Here is a 26098-nt window from a genome sequence, read left to right on the forward strand (position 1 = left end):
TCCACTTCCGGTTCTGGCGTATCAAACTGTGGTTCACTTGACGTTAACGTTACTCTAGCCGGGTCAGAGGAACGGCGTTTACTGCCAGCAAATGGAATTATTTGAGAAACACGAGGAAATGTAAGTCTTACACCTTATGTGTGAAATTGTAATGATACGGTCCGATCAATAACAGTGTCAGTGGGGTCACTGGTTCTTTGTTAAAGAGTACCACGCCACAAAGTTAGCTAACCTAGCTTGACCACGACCTGAAGTTAGCTTCCGAGTTGGCAGTTGAGGGGTAAAGTTAAGGTACACTTATTTAACAATACGGAACCGGTTCTCCGTTTTTAGCATCACTTACCGCTGTGAAAGCCTCAGAGCTGTTTGAAACCCACTCAAATATGTAAAACCTTACTCAGCTTGTGAAGACACGGGCGAAGTCTAGACCACCTCGGGCCAGTAACTGGGTAACAAGTTCAACATACCCAGGATACCTTTCCTTCACCTGGCTTTACTGAGCCTAACATCGGCCGCTCTCCCCTGGGTTTTCCTGTCCGAAAGCGAGCGCGTTCGTGTGAAAGAGACAGAGTTCATTCATCGTCAGAACCATGAATAACGTACTTTATATCATCTGTAAATAAACTATGATACCTACAAATTAATTCAGTCATAGCGACATTCAGCATAGTGAAATTTCATATGATCACATGGCTAGAACAGAAAGGAAACGTTAGAAATAATTTCTAAGTAAAGCAAGGGTATAGCTTTCTGTAAATACTGCAAGAACTATTATTAAGTTTCTTGAGTATTTCTTCAAGCAACTGAAAGTAATGTCAGGCTGTTTCTGCTGCCAGACAGGAGAGAAATAGTTTATGTCTGTCTTACTGTCTTGCTGAAATGTTCATTTATAATCATGGGAAATATAAACGGTGTGTGGATAATTTTTCTAATAAAAGACATCAGAGGATTTAGTTTTGATTTAGAATTCTGGTCGCAGTCTCTCGTCATATTATTCATGTGATGGAATCAGAGTAAAAGCTTCAACACTGTCAGGGATTCTGTTGGATTAAAGAATCTTTGTTCAATTAAAATGAAGCTCTAATTGTGATTATGGATTTTGTTTTAGTCAGGTAAACTCTCGCTCTGTTTGTTAAAATGACAGAAATGCTTGTGCTGTGACACAAACACCCATCAATCAGTGTGACCCCGTGTTCTTACCGAAGGTTTTATTGGATGAATATGAAGGCGACCTCTTGTCTGAAATCAGTTTAGGAAGAAGAGCAGAACTGCTGGAACAGATGGAGACTCGCAGAGAGAAAGTGAAGATCCTGAGGAGGCAGCAGGTGAAGGAGTCTGAGGCTGCGCACCGCAGGAATGCCACACTGCTGCAGGTCAGGATTGAAGCCTCTGCTCACCTGTGGTCCACCCACACAATGGTTTTTGCTTTGGTCAATTTGAGCTCTCCTCAGGACTGTGTGTGTACAGATCAACTGGAATCTCCTCGACTTTCATGTTGATTGTTTTTGCATCTGGAGATGAAATCATTAGTTGATCAGTCCATTGATTATTTATCAACAACAATTTTGAGAAACAATGAGTTTGAGCCATTTATCAAGCAAAAACCACAACCAGTCTCCATTCCCAGCCTCTAAATGTTAATAACTTATGCTCTGATTTTCATATTTCTCAGATTTTTCTCATATCTTTATTATTATTCTATTGACAATGAAAATAATTTATTGAAATGTAATTTTTAAATTTATTTGCCGTTGTAAGTTTGTGTAGAAGCAGCCTCAGGTAGAGAGGAGAGAAATGGAGTAGGGGAGTGAGGGAATCCTAGAACAACTCATCCAAACAAGTTTTCAGAGAGAATTATCTTTTAAAATAAGCAGCATGAAACCATAAGAAGCAAATCCACTTTTGCTGGCATTGCATATCATTTTAAGGGAAATGCTAAACATTTAGGTAAATATTGAGCTTAATTGAGTTAATTGTGTTGCCACTGTCAACGCAGAGAAAAAAAACCTGAAAAAACAGCATCTGCTTTCTCTTACTGCAGGAGTTACAGAAGATAGAGGATCTTCTCAGAGAAAAACATCTGCCACACCCAAATCTCCTGGCTATGGAGGTAACACGTTTTTGTTCAGTAATTCAGTTTGCACAGCTGTGTAATGTTTCTGACAATGTCTTGCATCTGAAGTTCACATTTCACAGTTTGATTTTCCTAATTAATCTGTAAACTGTTGATACAGAAGCTCCTTGTTATATAAAGAAGTGGTATTTATATGTGAAGGAAGGCGCTAACTCTTACTTTGTAAGACTGCCCTCTGAAGCACAGTTATTCTCTTGCAGGTAGTTCATTTGATTCATTCATTTCCAAGCTGTGGCAAAAATCAATCTAAAATCTTGTGGCATGAGTTGGAAAACTTTTTCTTTTCAAAATAAAGCTCCATGTATAAATATGTTTGTAGATTTCCTCATAAGATATAACCTTTACATTACAGACCAAAACTTATGACAGTTAAAGCATAAATAGAACAGATAATGAATGAAGTAGCCACCGTAGCCTCAGTTAACAACACTCTAATTCTCTCTAAACAACAAGATAATTCAAGTACCTACATGTGATATTCTAAAATAGGGTATATCTTGAGGACCATACTTTGATTTAGTTATGTTTTTCATTTATTATAAATAATGTATGATTAATTGAAGGTGACTCTAAGTTCTCCCGAATTTTAGATTTGAAAATAGATAATAATATGTCTATGGAAAATAAAGCAAGAATATGGGTGTATATGAATGTATAGAGCCACAAGGAACCCTGTATTTTGTACTAACAAAATAGACCAAATTTTTTAATATACAATATAATGTACTTTTTGTCGCACTGTGGCTCAGCAAAGTGTCAGCTCATTGGTACAAGTGACCAGGCTACTTTGAAAAACTGCAATCAATGGGCTGTTTGTTTTGGTAGGTTTAGTAGGTTTATTTAGCCATCACCCACTGGTTTGTAGCCTTCAGCTCTCTAGGCTGTGTTTTTCCAGTAGCTTCTATTTGTGTTTTGTGTGTGTGTAAATATTTTGTTTACTTTACACAATTAGTTATTGTTTATTTGTATCAGTTGTGCTATTTTCAATAAATGATTTTTTTAATTTCGTGTTGTGATGCAACTGAAAGCTCAGATAGTTTTTAAAAGTCTGCTGGTCTACTGTATCTGTGTGCTGATAGGAGGCTCATTTATTGTAACTTAAATACCTCAAAAATGTTAATTTTCCCCACTGATGCCATTTTCCGATCTCAAGGAATACAATGTAATATTCTTTGAACTTACATGAAGTCAGATGTGGTGTCTTAAACCTTATATTGTTTCTTTCTTTCAGACAAGATATTGGGTGTCTGTGGAAGAGGCCATTCCAGCCTGGGAACACTTCCTCCTGGGTAAAGGCCCGCACCCAACTGATGGTCCAGAACAGACACACAGGAGAGCCAGACAGAAACCCAGCACAGCTAAAGACCAGGGCCTGCCTCCTCGACCAAAACGCAGGACTGCTCGATAGGTGAGAGGTGATTCTGATGGCAGTACTGTAGCCTTAAAAATAGCTTTGATAGTCAGATGACAGAGTGCACATGACAGTCAGGTGATGCTCATACCCCCTTCAGACTGACATAGTGATGCGGGACCTACATTTGTGGTTTTTCTGAATCGGTCAAAACACATCGGTTGACCCTCGTTCACAGCCGTCCTCCTGACCAGGGCTGGATGCTGGTCGGAGGCTGCCTGGCTTTGGAGAACTAATTCAGTCAACAGTTCAGTGTTTGTTTGTTTTTGGGTTTTTTTCATTTGGTTTTTATCATTATTAGATCTTACTGTAATGTAATCTTCACTAGGTGCTTATTACCTTTATTCACCTTTATTTAGACAGGACAGTGGAGAGAAACAGGAAAGAGGGAGAGAGAGTAGGGGAATGACATGCAGTAAAGGTCTGGCCGAGTCGATGCAGGGACCAGCTGTTCGGGGCGCCAAGGCCCACGTGGTATGCGCCCCAACTATTCGGCTATGGGGGTGCCTCCAGCAGTTCAGTGTTAATCAACCAACTCACTGAAAAGACAGTGAAAGGGAGAGAGGGTAACAGGTAATCATGATAGGATGGGATAGGATCAGGATAACCTCATAGTGTGTCCACCCTGACAGTAAGGGGGACCTGCTGTCGTGGCCTAGTTTGTAAGTCCTTTTCACAAAGTGTTTTATGTTTGCAATGTTGTGTAAAAACCACTAGAGGGAGCCATTGTTATATATATAAAAAAGGAAAAAGATTAACATGTGAAAACCTGTGGTTTAGAAAATGTCCACACAGTCTGTTAGTTACCATAAATAATTTATATTCATATTTACCTTTGTCTCTTATTATGACTAGTAGGAGGCAGCTGAGTGAATGTGTAGACCCGTATCTGTCCTTTTGCCAAAACAGACTTTAGATGTCAGCAGCGATGCAGAGGTCTGCAGCTAGGCTGCCCAATCAGGACTGTGTGTAGAACCTCATTATTTTTAACTATACATCAGAAGCATCTGTAACACAGTTTCAAAAACTGTGATGTAATGAAAATTTGCACTTGGGCGGTATGTTTGAAATACGCTTTGACAATACATATAAAACCAAAATCAAGTTTACAGCAGTGAACTATATGACAATATAATCAAATCATCATAACATGATTCTTCTGAAATTCTGTTCTCAGAATTTGTTTGTTTATTTGTTACATTTTTGAGGAAAAGTTCTTGAACTGACATTAAACTCTCATGCATTTTAGAAGTTTGGCTCATTTTTGTATTTTCTCTTTCATGTCTATATACTGTAAACCTTAGTAGTTAAAGAAAATAAGGTCTTGTGATAAATATAACCTTAGTATTCAGATCACAGTCACTTGCACCGGTTAATTCTTCAGGATTTGTGGCACTGCACTTTGTGCTTTAGAGGTTTTGGCTTTGTCAGCTGCAGATGAGCCTATGCAGTATGACTGCTTCCATTCATGGGGTTACAGAGGGTCAGAACAACAATACACCCCACATTTAATCTGGCTCATATAGTTGAAAGTTGTGTGTTGATGTACAGAAAAGAGACATGGGCTGCAATGACAGTGAAATAACGACAGGAACATCCCACCAACTGTCACTAAAGACCAGAGTGGGGTTCTTCATCCACTGCCCCCCACCCCTCCACACCCCCACCCTTACGTTTACCTCTTCTCTATACACCACCAGAAATGGCACCCCCTCGCTTTAACCCCTAATTGTGTGATCAGACCTGCGCTGGGCTGACGCGGAGTGGCGGCTTGACAAACGCAATCATCCGGACAGCCGGGGTTGAAGTGGCTGGTGGTTGGCAGCTGCCCAGGCTCCTCAGCTGGGGCCCCAGCGCTGAAGGCCCTCGGGGGGTCAACTAGCCACCGGCCACCACTGACTGACTGGACCAGTCTGGACTGATAGGGGTTAGGTGGTGGGGTGCTGGTTTGGTGAAGGAGCAGGATGGGGGACAAGTGCTCTGAGGTCAAGGGCAGGATTTAAGGAAGACGGGTGGGGCGGACACATTAGTGCTATGTGTCCAATCGTGGGTGACAGGATCGGATGGTGGGAGGATTGGGGGTGAGGGGGTGGGGGGGTGATGAAGATGCAATGTAGCGAATTATCTAAAAGGGTTTTGAAGAGCACGATCTGGAGCCCTTCCAAATGACTAGCCCTGCATTATGTATTCTAATGGCCGAGGCCCCCAGGGTGCTGGAGCTTGAATCGCCACTGTTGTCAGTGACCAGACCTCGATTCGCTCTGCCAGCCACCGATAACAACAATGACCCCTCAGACACAAGCTCGGCTCTCCTCCAGCCCTCCTCAGTCTCTGGTGGCATGGCATGAATCTGAAGCCATAATATTATGCAACGCAGTTCGGCTATTGAGAGCCCACTGAGAGCCCTGACAGATAATTGGCTGAGCCAAAAGCCGTGCAAATGGTTAAGTGTCGACTCCAGTTGATTGGATAATGGGCAATTGCACGCTGCATTTCATTCAGTGATATGCTGTGGGTGTAGCAGGGGCAAGTGAAGGGGAGGGAAAGAATGGAGGAGGGAAAATATTTTGGCGTGCTGCATTTTTGCAGCCTGTTATTTCACACTTCGAGTCTGTTGCATTTGTTTGGATCACAGGTTTGTATCAACTGCTGACGCTATTTAAATTGCAAATGACATCATTTTATTGTTGAGGGGTTAAATTCTTTCATTTTCTCTCTCAGTTTTTGAATCCACATTTCACAGATCAGAACGGCTGCTGAATGCTGTGCCTAGTGGCACTGTTTGAGGCCTCCCTCTGACCCTGTGCAAGCTTGTAAGTCCCGACTCGCTCCTTTGATCATGGCATGTCACCTCTACTTAAGAGCCCGGACTGCCAGCTCTTTGTCTTTTCCTTACAGAGGCCTTGACTGTTGTCATGTTGTCTCACATTAAAGAGAGGGCTTCATGTCATACACTAAGAGGAAGCAACATTGGCCTTAAGGTAGCCTGGCACAACTCCCCATTGACTGCACAGGCTCAAGTGTAACATTTTCTCTTTAACAGACCCCAACTTTACTTGTGTAAATGTAATCACATACCTCTCGGCTCTCCTATAGCTCCTTCCAAAAGAATATTCTTTTTTTTTCTTTTTCAAATTTTGTGCACTTAAACAGACCCAGCTTTCTGGAGCTAATGTGAAAATTCTTCTCTGGCAGAACTTGAATATACTTGAGCTGCATTATTGCTCTTAGAGAAGCCCAGTGGGGGAATTGTGCTTGCTGAATTCCACTTCAGTCACTGTATTGATTGTGCTTCCATGGATGTCTTTCTGCCGTCGCCTGGTAAAGTCACAAAGTGCGGTGCTATTCATATCAACTGACGGATTAAGTGGGCAGCTGAAAGGACACGTATGAATTTTGTGTTTGTGTACTTGCGCCTTTTGTTGATATTGATTCTGCCTTGGCAAGGGTCCATACATGGCACCAGCATGTTGTGTTTCAATCTTAATTAAGTCCTTTATCACGCTCTAATGAGTTTACTGTCACACACACACATCAGTCAAAGCAAACACTTAAATTGGTTTCTTACTTAAAAAACATGTGTAATCACTCTCCTTCTGTTTAGGCTTTTCTGCTGCTGAGCAGTGTAAAAGAAATCTTTAACTTTTAGTGGAGAGAGGGATTTATTCTCACTCTTGTGCCGCTTGGTCTAATATATCACATTCACTCATGTCCCATGTTAAATTGAAGAAGACAAAGTTTGGGCACAAGCTTATATTTCAGCATATATTCTTTATATTATTGTTCTAAATGCATAAGTAAGGTAAGAGAATATGCATGCGTGACCAGTTGTCCCATCAGTGGATAAGCTGTCACACTGTATTTTTAAATACATGACCATGTAGAGGTCATTCACACTTGTTACAGCAGTTATGATTCAGAATTCTGAATTTTAGATATATTCTCTCTCTAAAAAAAAATTCTATGTTTGACTTGTATCATATATGGCAAGACTATTACTAATGCTGTGCTGTGTCAACAAGAGCCCAGATTCCCCAGGGATTCCCTCATATTGGATAATTCTGTGGCTGTGCTTGTGATGCACATCCACTGCCAACGTTCAATCATAATGCGTTGTGTTATGTCTTAAGACAGTACAGTAAGGATGGTCAGGGTGGTTGTTTTGCTTGTAGCACATCAGGCTTTGCTGTGGTAGACCAGAGTTTGTGTCCTGTCACACACCTGTAAGTAACACTGGATTTTGAATTTGCCATTGTCATAATCTTTCTCTTACCTTCGCCGTAATGTAGTTTCCCTGCACAGTTACTGTAGGAAAAAAATAAAGTCTTCAACGACACAGACTACCTGTTGGTAGGTTTGATCAAAACACAACCTTTGGCAGACTCCCTTCCAGCTGTACTTTCTGTGGGATTGTTAATTATAGATTGTTGTTGTTTTTTGAATTATTTAACTGGCATATCAAGCTTAAGTTAGTGGGTTAGGGTCTCTTAATCAAGTAGTTGGCTAGTAGTAAATTTATCTGTCACTACAGCATAAAAACGTTGGTTCCAGCATCTGAAATGGGAAGATTTACAAATCTTTTGTATAACTGGATATCTAGCACATATTTTATATATCCTACACATAAATCATTGTAAGGTACTACAGTAATATTTGCATATGCCACATAAAACTAGAACTACGGTCATCAGGCAGTTGTTTGCTTAACCTGACTAGACTAACCCTAACTTCATAAAATGGTTAATCCTTGGATTTTAGAAGTTCCTTATGGACCTTAGACCCACAAGCCCGCAAGTTTAATTTTCTTCACTTTAACAAGTTGTTATACAACATCAGTTATGTTTCTCAGTCCTGCTTTAGTATTCAGAATTAATTTGTATGCAGTTTTGAGTAAAAGCAAGACAAATGTCGTTTGTCATCTGTATTTCTTGCAGTGAATGTCTATCTTGCGGTTTTCCCAGCTCAGTGTAGCATCATGTAGAGGATTTAGTTCAGTGTTAGGGGGTCTTGAAATTGTGTGAGCCAGCAGAGTGGTTCATCATTACCACAGTGGCCTAATGTGAAGGAGGAGAGGACATTTCCCATCAGGGCCAGGTCAGGTCAAAAGGATTAACTAGCACCGGACATCCCCAAATCAACTGATCCTTCCCAACAATGACTCACTGCTTTAATGCCACTAGAAAAGAGCTGAATGCAGCCAGTGCGTGATGGAGAAAATGGCTCATTGGTTTGCAGCTTCAGAGGATCACATTAATTCACTTGTAAGTAGCTGGACAAAGATTTACATATTTGAATAGACTGTGTTCTCTGTGTGTTAATTTGTCTTGTCTGTAATGTTTTGTAGAGATTGTTTTAAAAGTTGTGGTTTGCATATTCAAAAAGGGGCACCTGAGGGTATGTTCTACTTATCAGGGTGTCACACTGCTCAGCCTCTCTGGGAAACCTTATAGCAGGATGTTGGATAGGAAGCTACAGTCAACTGTCCAACCTTGGTTCCAGGTGGAGCAATGCAGATTCTGTCCTAATCATGAAACAGTGGACCAGCTCATCACTCTCACAAGGTTATCAAATGGGTCAAGTCTACATATCTCTTGTGGACTTGGAGAAGGCATGCAACCCTCAAAGGAGCCTTGTAAAGGGGTTCTACAGGAGTATGAGGTATTGGTGTTGTTGCTACCAGCCATCTGGTCCTTCTGTGACCAGAGTGTTACTTTGGCCAAGGTCATACCTGTTTTCAGTGGTTGTCCCTTGTTACTCGTTCAGTTTGTGATTTTCCAGCTTAGGGACCTCAGGATTGCTTCTCTCCTCTTTGCAGATTATATGGTTGCTTCATCACACTGTGAGCATGGTGTAGAGTAGGCTGAGACAGAAGGCAAAGTTCTCGATTTGCCAGTTGATCTACATTCCAAACCTTACCTGTGGTCATGAACTTTGGGTAGTGACCAAAGGAATGAGATTACAAATATAAGTGGCCAAACATCAAGAGTTTGGAGTAGAATCACTGTGCAAAAGGAGCCAGCTGAGGTGTTTTGGGCATCATGGGTGCCTCCCTTTGGAGGTTTTCTGGGTATGCCCTACTAGTAGGAGACCCCTGTGCAGACCCAGAACATGTTGGAGAGATTCTATATCTCATTTGGCCTGGGAACACTTCAGGATTCCCCAGTAGCAGCTAGAAAACATCACTGTGGAGGGGAACTCAGCAATATGTATGTTTTCTACATTGCACTTGTTTTGTTTGATTTTTTTTTTAATGTGTCAAATAGCACACCCAAAAACCATTGTTGATGTTATTACCATCCAGTAATATCTCCCAATCCTAAAATGGCTGACACAGCCATCAATCTCTGACGAATATGATTGCATCTCTGATATACATGCATCATACTCAGGGCTTCACAAGGTGTTTTAGGCCATTTTTACGCTGCAAGCCATGACAGCCACATTTGAACTCCCACTGCATCTGATATTTGGGGATCTCTTGACATGCACATTTTAAAAAATTAACCCATATACCACTTCTATGTTCATACCAAAAACTAGCTCTCCTGCTGACAAAGGTGTGAAAATTGAAAAAGTTTAATTCAGTCAACTCAAACTGTATTTATGTAGTGCCAAATCACAGCAGAAGTTATCTCAAAGCACTTTTCGTATAGAGTTATATTGTGTCTTCAGTTCAGTAATATGTACTACTTGTTAATGTTCTGCTCAGTACAAAACAAGCCCATACAGTAACTGTTTATCAATAGCTCAGCAGTCAGCTGTGGCTTCGTGATTGTTGAAAACAGCATTCTCAGTCACCACTCAGTCATTTCTTAAAGCTACAGATTTCAGTCAGTCCAGCTTGTATGTTTTGTATTAAAGGTTTGTTCATACACACACCTCCAGTCAAAGCAAGGGTTCTTTCATTTGCAGATGTTTATGTGTCTTTTATACTTGTACAGATCTTGAGTATAATGTCAACATGTTCAGCTCAGTTCCAGTGTTTTGTTTCGTACCCTTTCAAGCTTGTCTCCTCGACTCAGTTCAGTCCTTACTGTACGGTGTGGGAAATATGGCTCGCACCATGGCAAAAACAGTATTCTAGGTAAAAACAAATTAAAATGGGTAAAGCCAATACAGAAGATCAAGTTAAAAAACAAATTAGACTGTCTTGCTGTTAACTATAATAGGAACAGATTATTTGCTGGAGTACAATTAAGTACAATCAAGTGACGCACTGAATGCCCTCAACCATCTGTGGGGTCAGTCAATATGCAAATGGGATCCTGGGATATTTCTAAGATTGTTATATTCACGTACAGTGTGTATTCTATAGAGAAACACTACATAAATTATTTTTAGCTATAGATGACTTCTCACAAAATATGAAGCTTTATTTATTTATTATTTTTGATAAGTATTTAATACAAACTAGAAACAGCTAAATCTGGTGGGTTCAGGTCTCCATTATCCTCCACCTAAGAGAGATGGAGGTTCCCCCGACAGGTCCCACTGTCAAGCTAGAGACCAGATAGATGGAAAGATGGATGGACAGATGGATGGAGGTCAGAGATTGTAGTCTGACAACAGATCAGCAATGAGATCTCCATCCCTGCTCAATTCCCAGCAGTCCACACACTGCACCTTCTCCTGGCCCGCTGTGCCCTTGACATGCCAAGGCAGGCGGGCAAGCACATCCCAGGGACAAGCTGCTCGCTGCTGTCTTTAAGACATTCTGATGAGGTTTTGGTGGTGAAAGGCTCGGGGTTGACTTTGTAAAAGAATCTCAATGAGGTGCGAGTGAATGCCGCTGCTGTTCCATTTTAATCTGTGTGTTCGGCAGCTTCTTGAGTGGCTCATTTCCATGCATCACACCCTGAATTCCTGAGTGCCCAGTCCTGGTCACACATTCAGGGCTTGCTGGTTATATTTTTAAGCCAACTCAAGACTTTTAACAGCATTTTCTTTTGATAAGCATCAGATCAAACCTGCTCTTTACAAGAAATATATCATAAATATGTTTTTAAACAGACTCATCTCAATATTTATAAATTCCATTGTTGCCAGTTCCATCCTCTATCCTTTTATTTAAAGCAGGAATGGAGCCAAAGAGTGAAGAGAAGCCACTGCTCATTAACCCCTCAGTACTTTAAAATGAATCCTGCAGGCTCATTGTGCAAATGGCCAGTCCTTCCCAAATGGAAGGGGGGGGGGGGGGGGCATAACTATCACTGTTTTTCACTGGCATTTAAAAACCCCCGAATGCAACATGTCATGTGCAACAGTAGGTGCACAGAAATAAAATGCCACTTTGCATCTTTTGTTTAACATCTTGATGCTTGTGTGCTAATTCTAGAGTCTTCCTCTTTCTGACTTTTTTTCTCTGTCTCTTTTCGTTAATACTTAAAAGTTGTGTTGAGCAGCTTGTATCATGATTGTTTTTAAGATTCAGTTTGACCTGTAGGCTGTCAGTTCAAACGAATTACTCATATTCTCGCACTGATATACAGGCTTTTAGCATTGCCCTTAAATAAAATGCCTGTATTTCTATCTTCGTATCCACAGCCTGGAGGTAACGTTATGTTGTGGGAACGTTGTCGGCTGGCTTTTGGGGTGACACAAACTGTCACCCCTCCACCCTACTCTAAAGAAAAAAGCTGTTAGCACGGGGACATTTTAATTGGAATTTCATGTGGGCTAAACTGAGGGGAAACTGATGTAAGTTAACATTTGGTAGACTTAATTGGTCCTTTTCTCTCCCTCCTCCTCGATCGGGCACTTACGGGCCGCTGCTGAAGCTTCCCTGCTAATCTCCCATTTACAATCAATTCAGTCCGCCAGACAAAAAGTCCGCCTCTCTCTTTTCTTCTCTTCCTGTCTCAAACGAGCTCCTTTGTGGCCCGTAAATTGCCTGAATCCCCGGTGATCCCCCCGGTGGCGGAGGGGGGTGAAAGAAAGATGTCCTCATGTTGTTGACAGCTGATTAGCGCGCGCTCCCGCTCTCGTGCACCCTCCCGGCCCTCCGCCTCTAATCTCTCTCCGCGTGGGCGCGCCTTAATTAAAGCTCCCGTTCGTCAATTAACGTGTTTGTGGATGTTGAGGCGGTTGCTCAGACGTTTGAGAGGTGCAGAGGAGGAAAAAAAAAAGGAAAAGTGCAGAGAAAAGGACAACCTGCCTGCCTTTAGGTTGTTTACTGCTCCGACATTGTTGTTCATGTCCCGCAGCCTGCAGGCTCTGGACTCATGTGCGCACACACACACACACACACACACACACACAAACGGCTGCTTTGTGTGTTTGTGTGTTTTCGGTTTGTCACCGCACACATTGCTTTGGATAAAAGTAAAACCTGCGTCGTATAGGCTGCTGATGTGGAACATCACTTCTCCAGTGAGCCTGCAGATGTAAGATCAGATCTGTTCAGAGGAATGTGTGAACAGGGATATGTCGCTGCTGGTAGTGTCGTTTACACGTGAAAATAAAAGTCTAAACACTGCATGGATCTAATTGTGCGGAGATCTTTTTTCCTACCGTAAAGTCAGATTCTGACACTTTGGGGTCTTTATTTTTGGGCGCCCTCACCTAGTCACAGATTATTCGGGGAACTGAAATAAGATCAGTGTATAAGGAGATAACACTGACATTAATATTATTAATTTTACATTATGTTTTGGCATTTTTCATTTCGTTTTTTTTTTCCTTTTCTTGACATTCAGTACTTGACACTGGCGAAAAAGACAGGATGCGTGGTATGACGAAGTTTACAATTAATTGAAAAAGAGAAATGATTTTTTAGAGCAATTAAATTGACTTTGGAAAAGGATGGGAGGGGTGGGGCTATATTGACTCATGATGCGAAAAAGGGAACATTTTTGACAGAAAAAAAATATTCTAGACTTGATCAAACTTTCATCCATTCAAGTGAAGACATTGTATAAGCTGTTAAATTCAACAGCCTTAATGCAGATTTATCTCTTCTGATTCTTCATGGGGTTTTTTTTTGTTGGACCAGGAGGCTGTAGGCTTTTTTGTTAACCACAGAAGAAAACAGATTTAATTTGAATGCTATCGGAGCTCCAGTGACATGTGCTGATACCGCTAGGAAAAAAGTCCGTTTGCTCAGCAGCCAACATATTTTCCTTATTTGAGCCGAATGTCCACGAGCCCCTCTCAGTCAGTTTGATTAAAGTTGACAGTTTGCTAGTTTTTTTTCCCCCAACAAATTGTCTGCGCCCGTGTCTCTGATGTAGACTGATGAAATAGGTGAGCAAGGCATTCGTCTGGCAATATTAGCCCTGCCAGGCTTCTGTAGGCCTGGCCGGCCCGGCTGAGCGCTAATTGGCTGTTAATAGAAAGAGCGCCATTTGGGTGCACGGATCTGCCTCTCGACAGAATGTGTGCAGGGATAATATTGTTCCAGGAGCCGTGCGGAGAATAACTTGTGGTCTATTAACGCAGAGGCCCCAGATGAGGAGCAGCGGCCTGAGTGCTCCATTATCTCCTGTTCTGATGAGCGGCTCCGGATGCGACAGCCCCCACCACCACCCACCCGCACCCCCTCCTCAATCAAGCCTCCCGAGGCCGTTTAGCTGGTTAATGTAATTCGCTTTCAAGGGCCCGTGTTATCTCTGATCATTACGCCGGAGTCAAGTGTAAATGCTGCAGTATTAAGATCGTGTCTGTCAATAAATGGTGAAGCAAAGTGGCTGCAGAGCATACACTAGAGCCAGACTGTGTCTATATGTGAGTTTCTAACAAAACTTCAAAATAAAACACCCGTAAAGTTTAGTGCCCCGATGCCACTACTGCAGTACACTGTGTCCCCGAATATTCTGGGGGAGTCCGTGTGTCCGTCTTAACAAACACGGTGTTGAACTATGCATTTAAACCAAACAACTTAAAGCTCATCTTTGGTCCTGAGGTTCACAACACAAATAAAACAAATTAATGAAGACAGAAAACACAACACACAAAACAATAAACAAAGAAGAAAACAAACAAATATTCACATAACTAAAAAAAAAAAATCAGTTTTGGAAATGTTTGTTTTTCATGTTTTGTTGATTTGTTGTCATCCTGTCCTTAAACCTTCTAATTTCTTATTTTGTATTTTTTTGAATGTCTCTGCTTTTTTAAATGTTACTGTACCACACCTAATAATGTTTCTAAAATTACAAATACAACTTTCATCGTATTATGTTTTATTTTCAAATGCCTTCAAAAAAATGGAAACAACATGGCTCAAACATTCAGTTTTCATTATAAGTTATAACTTACTCATTCACATTAACATTTTTTTTTCTGTGAAATACACAACATGGCAATGTGTTCCCCAGACAATTCACATTTTAAATAACATTTTTTTTTATTTCCATAACCTATTATTTACAGTTCTTTTGGGGAGACAGATGATTTATCCTCCTGTTTGATGCTTGTAACTGGCGAGGAAAAAAGTCTATCTGGACAAAAAAATAAAAATAAAAATAAAAAACTATAATATTCCTACAGTATAGGACCAGTGTTAAGTGTATGGTGTGGTATCTTCATCTCTGGTGTTTATTTCCTACAGTGTCACTGCTGGTACACATTGGCAGGATCGTAATATTTATCAGATTACCACAGTTCTCGTTAAGGGCTCGTGTCCAATTTTATTGGACGACCCCCACCTTCTCCCTGGACAGTTGAAAAACTGTTCAACATGGCCATGACCGCAGGACGTAAGCCAGTCTTTCTGAGGCCTCACAGTCCGAGGTGGCCTGTGTAAAATGCATTGTGGAGGATTAAGCGGCGTGGCTCAGCTCTGCAGCTGTCTGGAGGCCTCTGTGGCTGCAGAGAGGCCATTGTCGTGCAGCTTCCTGATGTGTTTCTTCAGGTCGAAGTTGCGGCAGAAGCCCTTGCCGCAGGTGGTGCAGGTGAAGGGCTTCTTGTCGTTGTGCGTGTGCATGTGAAAGGTCAGGTTGTAGATCTGGTGGAAGGCCTTGTTGCAGATGGAGCACTTGTACTGCTTCTCTCCGCTGTGCGTCAGCTTGTGGTTCTTGTAGTTTCCTGAAAAATACATAAAATCAAGGCGCATGAAAAAACTGAATGAATAAACAGAAGCATAACACTAAGTTATGTCCTTGGACACAGCAGTATCTGCCTGTACAGCCTTAACTGTTATTGTATTGATGCTAGAATGTCAAGAAACTATGACAGATCTCATCTTAACCTAAAGTCATGTCTTCACATTTACTCTGACCGGCAGCTCAGCATGATTCAAACTGTTTGATATTTGAAGAAAACTCTAACTCCACCTCTCAGCATTAAATCCATCCTTCTCATAAATGTGTGAATAACATCAAATCAAGTCATATCACAATTCCTGTGAAAATTACAAACCATGACATACATTACACACACATCCTGTGTGAACAAGTGTGAAAACAGTCAGTTGACAGAGTTGAACATAACCTGAAGTGTCTCTGCAAAATAAATTGTGGATTCAAAATGAGATTACAAGTGTTTCTGTGAATGAAAAGAAGTTCTGAACAGAGTCATGGGATAAAAATAACAAATTAACAATTTCTCTGAAATTATCAGTGAAAATGATAAAGCCAATCATGAGATCATTGTAAGCATCTGTATGCACTGCAGTTCTGTGACTTTTGATGAACCAAAATATGAATAAATAAAGGAAATTATGCTGCTGAGCAAAGCTGAAAAACAAAATTTGAATGAAACGATCTCCCCTGTTGGGAGATTTTTCCACAGCTGAAATAACCAGTGAAGATGGGTCATTTTGAAGAAAAGCAGGAGAAAGTGAAACACTGCTGTCTGCTGGGAATCTTGTAAGAAAGTGAGGATGAAAGAGGCCTTATTTTCTTCTCTTTTCTTCTCCCCAACCAAGGTCAACAGTTCATTGTGAAGTTAGAGCCTCCTCTGTCCTTCTGCTCTGCCTAGCCTTCATTAATCAGGGTTTTGTGTGTCGAAGTCAAGAAGTTGTCAAACTTTGTCAAAATCAAGCGCAGCGACAACAAAAAAAAAAAATGCCTCGATTCCCAACTTTGCCGGGGTCTAGCAGCTGACCCGGACCAAATGCTGCTGTCTTGAAGGGAGAATTAGTCCGTGTAAAGTGACATGTCCTATTTCCACTGATCGCTTCATGCTCATCGGTGGGCCCTGCAATTATTTCCTCTTTCATTACTCTCACAGAGAACTAAGAGCAGCAGCATATGGTGATGTTTTTCGCCCGCTATTTACTTCAGCAGACAAATCCCAAACTCTGCAGATTCCTTCACAATAGACAAAAGTGGATTTCCCTGCAGTTTCTCTAGAATTTGCCTACGCACAAACACACACACACAGTCTAACTGAAGCCAACACATGCTGCACCCTCACAGCATATATTTATATGCTGTCATTGTTTAGAAAAAGAAATTCTCATGCCAAATTAAATGCTATAAAAATTAACCTATTTTTTCCTCTAAGCCGCAAATATGTTGGAATAAAAACATTACAGCCAAATACCACCCAACAGCAACATTACAGAAATATAGGCTTATAACAGGGAACAAAAACAAGTCAACCAGAACAGAAATTCCCACACTCAGAATCTTTTTTTTTCTATAAAGAAATGACATGAATCAAGTAAAAGGAGAATAATTTTCTCTTCTCTGGAATTTTCTAGAAACTACCATTGTCTTACAACTAAAAAAAAATGACGCGTGATTTTTGAAAACTGTTCATTAGGTTAGAATTAAAAATAGATCACCTCAGCAAAGGTGGCCATTTTCTCGTTTTGAGAATAAACTGTAGGATGTAACAATAAAAAGATCTATTTTTTGTGCGACAGAGTAAAAAATAAAATAAAATTTCGGAACGAGGAGTATTTTAGCCATTGCATTTCAAGGCATTAAAAAGCTAAAAAAAAAAAGAGCTCCGAAAACCCTGCCGGAGAGTTTGGAATTTTAAGTCTCCTTCGGTTCATGCAGCATTTTGAAAATGACAACAGGGAGAGTTATTACCTTTCTGGTGGAAGCCTTTCCCGCAGAACTCACACACGAAAGGTTTGTACCCGGCGTGGATCCGCACGTGAGTGTTGAGCGTCGAGCTTCTGTTGAACGCCTTTCCGCACTGGTTGCACTTATGAGGCTTTTCCTTAACAGAAGAAATAAAGAGAAAAATCTGTTAAAATCAAACCGAGTCAAATGTGGGGCTTTTTTAACAGCCAGAAAATTGTATGTGTGTGTGTGTGTGTTTTACCTGTGTGTGGATGATCTTGTGTCTGCACAGCGTGCTGGCCTGTCGGAATCCTTTGCCGCAGACTTTACAGACGAAGGGCCGGGCCCCGGTATGCACCGGCATGTGTCTGGTCAGATTGTAATGCGCGTTAAAAACCTGCGGAGACCAAAAAACAAACAAACAGGGCGATCATTTCAACGACACCAACGATTTTAGAGTGAGGCTGCCTCTCTCAATCTGATAGTAAAATAATCGAAATTAGACTGATGAATGATGAATTTAATTTGGTTGTTTTCTGAATAATTATTTTTTATTTTAGCTTTTGAGGGGAAATATTCGTTTTAATGGAAGACATTAGGTAGAATTTTTTTATCATTATTTGCTTTAAAATGTTGAGTCTAAATTTAAAAATACATCTTTAAAACAACAACAACAAAAAAGCATCTATATAAAAACTTTACCTTTCCACACACTTCACACGTAAAGTTTTTGGGTTTCCCGTCTGCGGCGCCGCTGCCGCTCAGTTTGCTGTGCGTCTTGACGCCGTTCTTCTCGGCGCTCAGGCCGTGGTTCTCCTTCACTATCTGGTCCAGCTGCCCCGGCAGATGTTCCTTGTGCGGGTACTGAGGTGTGGGAAGCTTGTCGCCCCCGACCCCTGCCAGCTTGGCGTTCTCCAGCAGCAAGAGTCTGTGGTGCGCCGACAGAGAGGCCTGGGCCTGCGGGCTGGAGACCCAGTGTCCTGCCAGCAGCTCCGACTGCTGGTACGCAGAGTCCAGGTAGTTGAGATAGTAGAACGAGCCGCCGCTGGGCACGGCCACGGCCTGGTGGATGACTTGCGGTTTCACCACTCTGCTCCCGGACGTCAGCAGCGGCTGCTTCAAACTCGGCTCCGCTTTGCCGCATATGCCGCAGTTCCCTTTGCACGGAGCGGCTGCGGAACCGCAAAAAGTCCCTCTGAGGCTGGCTCTCCACAGCTCGGAGTAGTTCATCAGCGCCTTGGCTTGGAGGTCGTAGCTGAAGGGCTGCAGTGGGATCATGCAGGGGATCGGGGAGCAGAGACCGAGCAGCTTCTTCCCCTCTGCCCGTTCCTCCGCGCTCCCCTTCGGCTCCGAGCTCTTGGACATGATCCGGTCTATGGAAAAGGCCAGGGTCTTGGGAGCCGCGGACGGTCCGGTCCGACCGCAAGACATCACCGTCTCCAATGAGGCAGAACTTGCCATTTTGTTGTTGTTGTTGTTGTTGTTGTTGTTGCTGTTGTTTGTAGCAGAGCAGAACTTGGTGTGAGCAACAACCCGGTATAGTCCGACCCGCTCCTCCAGCTGCCCCGCGTCTTTTCACTCTCCTGAGCTCCCAGCAGAAAAGACAGGAGGACACATCAGTTTAATAAGCACCTTGCTGTCACAGTGTCACGCATTTGCATTCAAATGGCCACCTCCCCCTGCAACAATAGCATCCAGGGGTGATGGATTAATGCTCATTAACTAGTGCACACAAAATTAACAGGACATTACAGAGCTCGTTAGGGAGAAGACGAAGAAAAAGAAGAAGAAGAGGGAGAAGAGAGAGGAGGGGTGGGGGTGGGGGGGGGCAAAGATGCTGTAGCCTTAGCTCCTGGAGAATGCGAGAGCAAAAAGTTGAGTCGGTGTTGGGAGTTTACCTCTTTAATGATCAGATGGGTGTGGAGAAACCAGCCGACTGTTCTCTGTCACATGTTGGCAGCGGCCGCCCCCTCCTCAGCGCGGATCACTGTCTCCTGACATCAGCGGGCACCCAGACTCTTAACTGAGTGACAAGGAGACGCCCTCATCAACCTGCACGCCATCAGAAGGACATCCTTTTGAGAGGGGGGGGGGGGGGGGGGTATGTCATCTGCGACATATGAAACGATTTCCCTCAGGATAATGGTTGAAATATTATGGTCATAATTGTGTTTTCATTATTAAACGCGCATTCGAGGACTTGTATAAGTCTCCTGCTTTCACTTGGTTAACAACACAGTAATCTTTTTTTTTTTCTTTTTCAATTTGGGATTTTTTTTTCTGGAGAAAGCTGCTAATCCTCGGAGATGGGACCCCCCCGCCCTTGCCACGCCGGCTTATATACTTACTTACTGTTGGTATAAATTCGAGGACGTCCAATTTCCACCTGTTCAAGAGCAGAGACTCCCTTTGGATCCTATTAAACGTTGTTCCTCCTTCCCTCTATTCAAAAGAAGCAATTTTCCAAAGCGATTCAAGGCTCAACTCAGCGCAGGGAGGGAAAAGGGGAAAGAAAAAACACAAGCTCTTTCACTTTTAGCCACTAAAGCACTGCGTGAACCTGGTTTTGTGTTTTTTTTTTCTTCCTGAAATAGAGGGGACGGATTAAAGAGGGTGAGAGAGAGAGAGAGAGAGAGAAAGAAAAGACTTAGCTTGGTCAGAGGTATACAAGGACAAATGAAAAGAGAGGCTTTTTCTCTAAAGAGGCATACAAGAAGTTTGCTGGAATCCGCCGTGTTGTGTGGGAGTTACAATGAGCAGCAGCCTCTCTTCTATTCGCCACAAGGGCCGCGTTGAATTCATGTGTTTGCAGGCCATTTTACCTGAGAGACTCCTAACAAGTTAGAGGGAGAGAAGACATTTCATATAACTCATATGCCGAGGCTGACGGAGGGTGGGGGATAAGAAGAGTCAGAATATGAACAAAAAGATATTGGCTATTATTGTATAATATTTAATTTCACATGGCATTTTTTATGATTACATTTAAATATAATTCCATGATGCAAAAAGAAATTAGGGATGAACATACCTCAAAAAACAGGAAAAAATGAAAGTTACTTCCAGGTGAGATATTTATCACCACATCACCAAACTATAATAAAATATGACCCAGCCTTTGAGTTCACTATACAACTTGTATTTGTGGGTTTAGAGGTAACAATGAAACAAACTAACAAAAAAAGTGAGTCAACCTTTTGGAGGAACAACTTTTTATGTTGCCAGGTTTTGGAAAAAAAAAAAAAAAAATCTCTGACTAGTGTTTATCCTGCTCCAGCAGGTCACTTGCTTTGTCTCCTTAGCTTGTCCTTAAATTAATCAGGAAGACCCCCTCCAATGGGCCATTAGACCACTGACCTTTGGATAAAGGTTTACAGAACATCTGGACCAAAATCCATCTATATTAACATTTCTACAACCACAAACTACATGTCCTATTAAAGTGAGAAAGCTATGAGCATTTATGCAAACTGAATTATTATCAAACAGAAAGGCTCAACACATGGCAATCACATTTTTCACATTCTGCATGCACACAATTTGTTCCTACAAATGACTTCCAAGTAAAACATAAAGCCATAGGAAATAACTTATTTACCACTAATAAAACTGTTATTCACTATGGATAACCATCTTATTAGAAAGTTGGACGAAGAAGTCGGTCTACAAAAGCAATATCCATCACATGGAGGCTCTGGGAACACTTTTTGGAGCTTCAATGAATGTTGTCATGCGGTTATAATTCAAAATCAAGTGCTTATAGTTTCCCATGCAGGGAAGTTTTATGTTAGATGTTGGTTCTCCCTGCAGAACACTGTCAGAACACTCTGCAGTGAAGGGGAACTTCTAACATCTAGGACATACATCCTTACTGGCACACAGGTATCCTCCTGTTTGAGCATCCTCACATTTTACATGAGAAGACATTAAGCTCCATCTGAGGGGAGGATCGTTTTGTTATTTGTATTTTGTGGTTTCCCCTCAATTTGTCCCTGAAGTGTCATTAAATGTAGAAAAAACTAAATCTCTGCTTGTTCCAAAGCTTTATAAAAAGTTTTTTTGTGTGTTTGTTTCATGTCTGTAGCTTTCCAGCAAATCTAAACATTTTAAGTACACATTTACTCATAATCCAGCTGGACCTATCTGAACTTTACAGATGCCTTTAAACATTTAAATAATATTCTGTGAATCTAAACATGTTTGGCAGCACAACCTGTGTATAAACATGCACATATCTGTGTATACTCCAGAGGAGGTAAAGAGATCATATGAAGGCAATACAACATAAATACTGACACACTAACTTACTGCATCTTATGGGTTTCTGTAGAGTGTTTTGTGTAATTTTTCTACTTTAACTCAGGTTTGTGTTGCTGGTATCACAATGTTTTGACTGAAAACCAGCCCTGCTCAACTGAATTCATCCCCTTCTGTTTTTAATCACTGATTGTCCATGTTTAACTGTAGGTGGAGGAAGGTGATGATTTACCTCAAGCCCTATAGACTTAGTGCCACTTAGCACAGCATGTCGCCATCCTATACACTAGTTTTACTGTTAATAACCTTAAAAACGTCCCTAGTCTGTTTTGTTTTACACCTGCATCTCAGCATGGAAGGATTAATGCCCGTTGTCTTGCTACTACTCATATGTAAATGGGCCAAAAATACTCTAATTTGAGTTTATTCAGGCACAATTGCTGGCTCATCCACACAATAAACATTGATCCTATTGCTGTAACCCAGGCCCCTCTATTTACCTCTGACAGCAATTAGCTCTAGCATTGATTTAAAGGACTCTTGCTTCTTTGCCTGCAGGCATGTGAGGGTCATAAATACTGGCCAGTGGTGAACCTTTTCCCCACAATGTTACAATTAGTCTTTTTCAAACAATTATAAAATATAATTTTTAGATACTGAATTTGGAGCCAAATGACAGATTCTTTATAGGCTAACAGTTTGAAATAAAAACTCTTTATTTATCTATTCACAGTAGACCTACAATCTCTGAGGAAAGAGGGGGTTTCTTCCACAATTTTTTTTCTAACTTTCTTGTCCTGTTCAGGGTCACAGGAAGGCCCAGACAACTTATAAATCACAGGTATGGCTATTATCATTTATGATTTTAACCAGGTGATAAAATACTGTAATTACTGCATTTTTGTGTGCATGGTTTTTAACCATACATTTATTTATAGGCCTATGTAGAGGATCAGAAAAGTATTAAAAAGTTGGTCTTAATTTTAAAAACCTAACTCAATCACTAGTTTAATCTTTATAATTTGTACTAAATTGAGATTTTTCACACATTTTGGCCAGGTGCAGGTATGGTGCAGTACTGTAATTTACCCATACCAAGTGGAAAATATGTCTTTAATTTATTGTGTCATCCTTGGTATATTCTAGATGTGTGAAATACAATATCTTATATGTCTCATAACTAAACTAGTCAAAAAGAATTCTCAAAACAATGTCCAATTACATTCCAAAGTTTTCAACCACATCTCATGACCTTCCAACTTCATTCTCCTAGAATTGCTCAGCTATTGGCCGTAAATGTATAATTTGTTATTATGTGACCTATGGGTTGATCTGATAAAAGTTGTATATTGGGGCAGAGATCAGTCATCCTGTCACTGTTCCAGTTTTTGTCAGACTGCTGTTTACAAGGTCAAGGATGAACATTTCTTCAGTAAACTAGACAAAATCTATTCAAGATGATGCATTGCACTGTGGGCATTTCATTTCCTTGTATGATTTTTAGAGCACTATATTTACTCTTGGACTGTGAGCACTTGAATGAACGTGAATAAGAAAACTGAATAAGGTGGACTAGTAAATGAACAGAAAGTAATTTCAGACACTGTCATACTCCTCACTACACTAAATGAACTCTACTTCCTGCTGGCACTAAATGCTGCCTTCCATTTAGGGTCTTTCACTGTGGGTGGGATTTTTCATCACATTCAGTGGTCCCAAGATATTATTAACCCCTTAAAGGTTCTGACAGTTGATGTTGTATGTCAGTGTTTCCCTACATTTTCTTTGTATCTTGACAGTTAACATTCAGTTCCCTCAAGCACCAGCTTCTGATTAAATCATAAGGGAGTGTTTCAGTGTTGTGACTGGAAATATATGCAGAGTATGCCCACACAGTTTTACCTTGGAAATGTTTCAGTGGCAATGGTGCAGCAGCATGATTCACTAATGAATTCATGGAATATATCTTTACTTTTGTAGACTGTTTTTTCACAAAGACAAGCGTGAGCCTTAATTACAGTCGGTTTTCATGCATATTGGAAATGTAGCCTTAACTCTTTAATCTTGGTATATATTGTTGGTTACAGTTCATTAACAAACTGTATAGGCTACTGACTATATGTTCTATTTGAACAGCAGCAACTGTTGTGTTACTACTAGTGCTGATATTATGTGTTCTTTGATTTCAGGTCAGTACAATTTTAGGTTTTATTTATTTTTGGTCAGTAGCTTTAGTAAAGGATAAGGGAGTCTTAGTGCGTGGACTACTGGAACTAAAGACCCTTTTATACAGAGATCATACAGTGCTGGTGTTGGTGAATTTGAACTTGAATAAGCCGCCTTTGGTTGTTTACACAGAATCACATGAAGGTGGTTTAATGCCACCCCAGTGTGTGGCTGTTTACAGCAGGCCGGCATCAAGGAATCAGCGCCATGATGTATAACACAGCAGCCTCGTTGTCGGTCCGCGTCTGTTCCACTGTTCTGACTCCTCCTCTTATACAGAAGTTGACTACCTAACACTCAGGGTTGTTTCTAGCTTTATAGGGGCCCCATGCAAGATGCTGTTTGGGGGCCCCTAGTTTGCCAAACTACAATGGAGAGGTTCCTAATCCCTTAGATGATCCACGAACATGCCACAATCTATTAGACTTCACAAGCAAAACAGGCTACAGTCATGATAACCTCTCATATTAAAATTAAACATCTTAAGTTGATCCACTCAAGCAAGATAACTGATAAAAAATGATAATACAAGGAAAACAACAATCCTCTATATGTCAATAAATAAAACAGATTGAGTGTGAAAATGTTTACTTTAAATTTCTAAAGCAAGAACACAACTCAGCTGTAGGAATGGAGGCAGGACTGTTCAAATTAGCAAACTGTATTGTCACAATAAATATCCTAATAAATGTAGCAAATAGGGAGACTACAACTAACTCAGTTGAGTTAGCAATAATCCACTCAGAGCAATAATCCACTGCCACAATAGTCCAAAAATAATCAACAATAGGCCTAATATTTATTAGTCACTTAATAAATAATTAGTGTTATTTATGAAGCAGTAGCACACTTCTAATTAGAGGCCTATTAAATACACACTAAACTTAATAAATTAATCATAAGTAATCCTACAGTAATGTTAAGTGGCAAATATCTGAGAAACAACTTCCACTGGACGATGGCATAGCAGACATCTGCACAACACTCCTGCTACAACCTGACAAAACGGGTCTGAAGTCACTCACTTCAGTCAATCAGTCCCATGGCAGGATTGCACAGTCCATTCACATGTGACTTAATTTTATTTTAGCCAACTTTCATGAAGCAAACACTAAAGCTGGGTTTATGAGCACACAAATCCTAGCCGGCTAACTAGCGTTTCTCCGAGGCTAGCTGAGCTAGCTAGCAGGATAAATAACAAACTTGCTAAAAGTCGGCGTTACACCTCCCCCCATCCACTCCACATCACGAACAAATGCCTTACCTTTATCCTTTGACTGTATCCGTTTTCTTCTTCTTACGTTTTTCTGCCCCTCTAGGATAACTTTACTTTTAACGCCGTTTGCCACTCATTTCCTCACTAACGAGAATGATGGGAACCTGTCAATCATTCCCATCATACCTGTCGGCGGACGTCACTCACTGCGTGACAGTGGAGTCAATCGATTTTGACTTAATTATGTCATAAAAACACTAGCCACAGCTTTTCATTGCGGCATATCGTATTATTATATCCTACATTTATTTTTAAACATATAAGGGATAAAGTCAGGTAATTTTAATCTTCTTGTTCACTATCTCAGGGAGTGTGTCATTAGCTTTTAGATCCGGCAACCTGGTCAGCAATGGATTTGATGTAATGTTTGATTTATGTTTAGTTTCATTGTGTAACTCCCTGACAGCTGATAGAGGGGCAGACTGATAGCTTTAGATGGAAAATGCATCACACTGGTATGATGTTTTTTCTTATTTTTTCCAGAGAAAATAAATGTACAGGTCACATTCTTTTCATGATCCTGTCCAGAATGAGTGCCTCAGTGCTCTTAAAATGTGCAGCAGGCAAACAGCAGGCTAACAGTTTCTTTATGCTAACATTATTTCTGTGTGGGAGGTTTCTTGTGCTTTCAAACCCCTGCTGTCAGTTAATGTTTTCGAACACAAAGGAAATTTCCTTTACACAAAGGTCAAGCAACTTTGTGTGGTCTCTTGTCACTGCTATTAGCTGTCATCAGTCACTGGAATTTGTTGCATGAGGATTAACACACGCACATGCTTTCACTTTGTGTGCACATTGTTGCTTCTATGCTGATGATACTCAAGTGGAAGTTAATT

At 41.0% G+C, this 26098-nt stretch overlaps 2 protein-coding genes across 6 annotated transcripts in view; one reads left to right on the forward strand and one right to left on the reverse strand.

Moving 5' to 3' along the window:
* Positions 1 to 26098, forward strand: part of lg12h3orf14 (linkage group 12 C3orf14 homolog) — a 65928-nt gene continuing 39830 nt past the window's right edge. Inside the window, exons 1-5 of one of the 3 annotated variants that reach the window (XM_018661783.2) lie at positions 1 to 120; positions 1250 to 1373; positions 2042 to 2110; positions 3366 to 3542; positions 13983 to 14104. In XM_018661783.2, coding sequence (XP_018517299.1) covers positions 92 to 120; positions 1250 to 1373; positions 2042 to 2110; positions 3366 to 3542 — 399 coding nt within the window. In that variant the 5' untranslated portion in view covers positions 1 to 91 and the 3' untranslated portion in view covers positions 13983 to 14104. Of the gene's footprint in view, positions 121 to 1249; positions 1374 to 2041; positions 2111 to 3365; positions 3543 to 3904; positions 4797 to 13982; positions 14105 to 26098 lie in introns of those variants that run through there. The other 2 variants (XM_018661782.2, XM_051074777.1) reach the window with 2 other exon arrangements.
* fezf2 (FEZ family zinc finger 2) lies at positions 15304 to 25390 on the reverse strand. 3 transcript variants are annotated; one of them, XM_051074775.1, is made up of 7 exons: positions 25251 to 25390; positions 19856 to 20336; positions 19402 to 19526; positions 18206 to 19086; positions 17766 to 17900; positions 17528 to 17660; positions 15304 to 15569 (listed from the first exon to the last, which is right to left on the reverse strand). In XM_051074775.1, exons 4-7 carry the CDS (start codon positions 18962 to 18964, stop codon positions 15319 to 15321), a joined length of 1278 nt encoding a protein of 425 aa, XP_050930732.1. In that variant the 5' UTR covers positions 18965 to 19086; positions 19402 to 19526; positions 19856 to 20336; positions 25251 to 25390; the 3' UTR covers positions 15304 to 15318. The 3 variants fall into 3 exon arrangements, with proteins under 3 accessions (XP_050930732.1, XP_050930731.1, XP_050930733.1); XM_051074774.1 differs by having other exon boundaries at positions 19402 to 19555; XM_051074776.1 differs by lacking the exons at positions 19856 to 20336; positions 25251 to 25390 and having other exon boundaries at positions 19402 to 19599.

Source organism: Lates calcarifer, linkage group LG12 (assembly GCF_001640805.2).
Source record: "Lates calcarifer isolate ASB-BC8 linkage group LG12, TLL_Latcal_v3, whole genome shotgun sequence".
NCBI lineage: Eukaryota > Metazoa > Chordata > Actinopteri > Centropomidae > Lates > Lates calcarifer.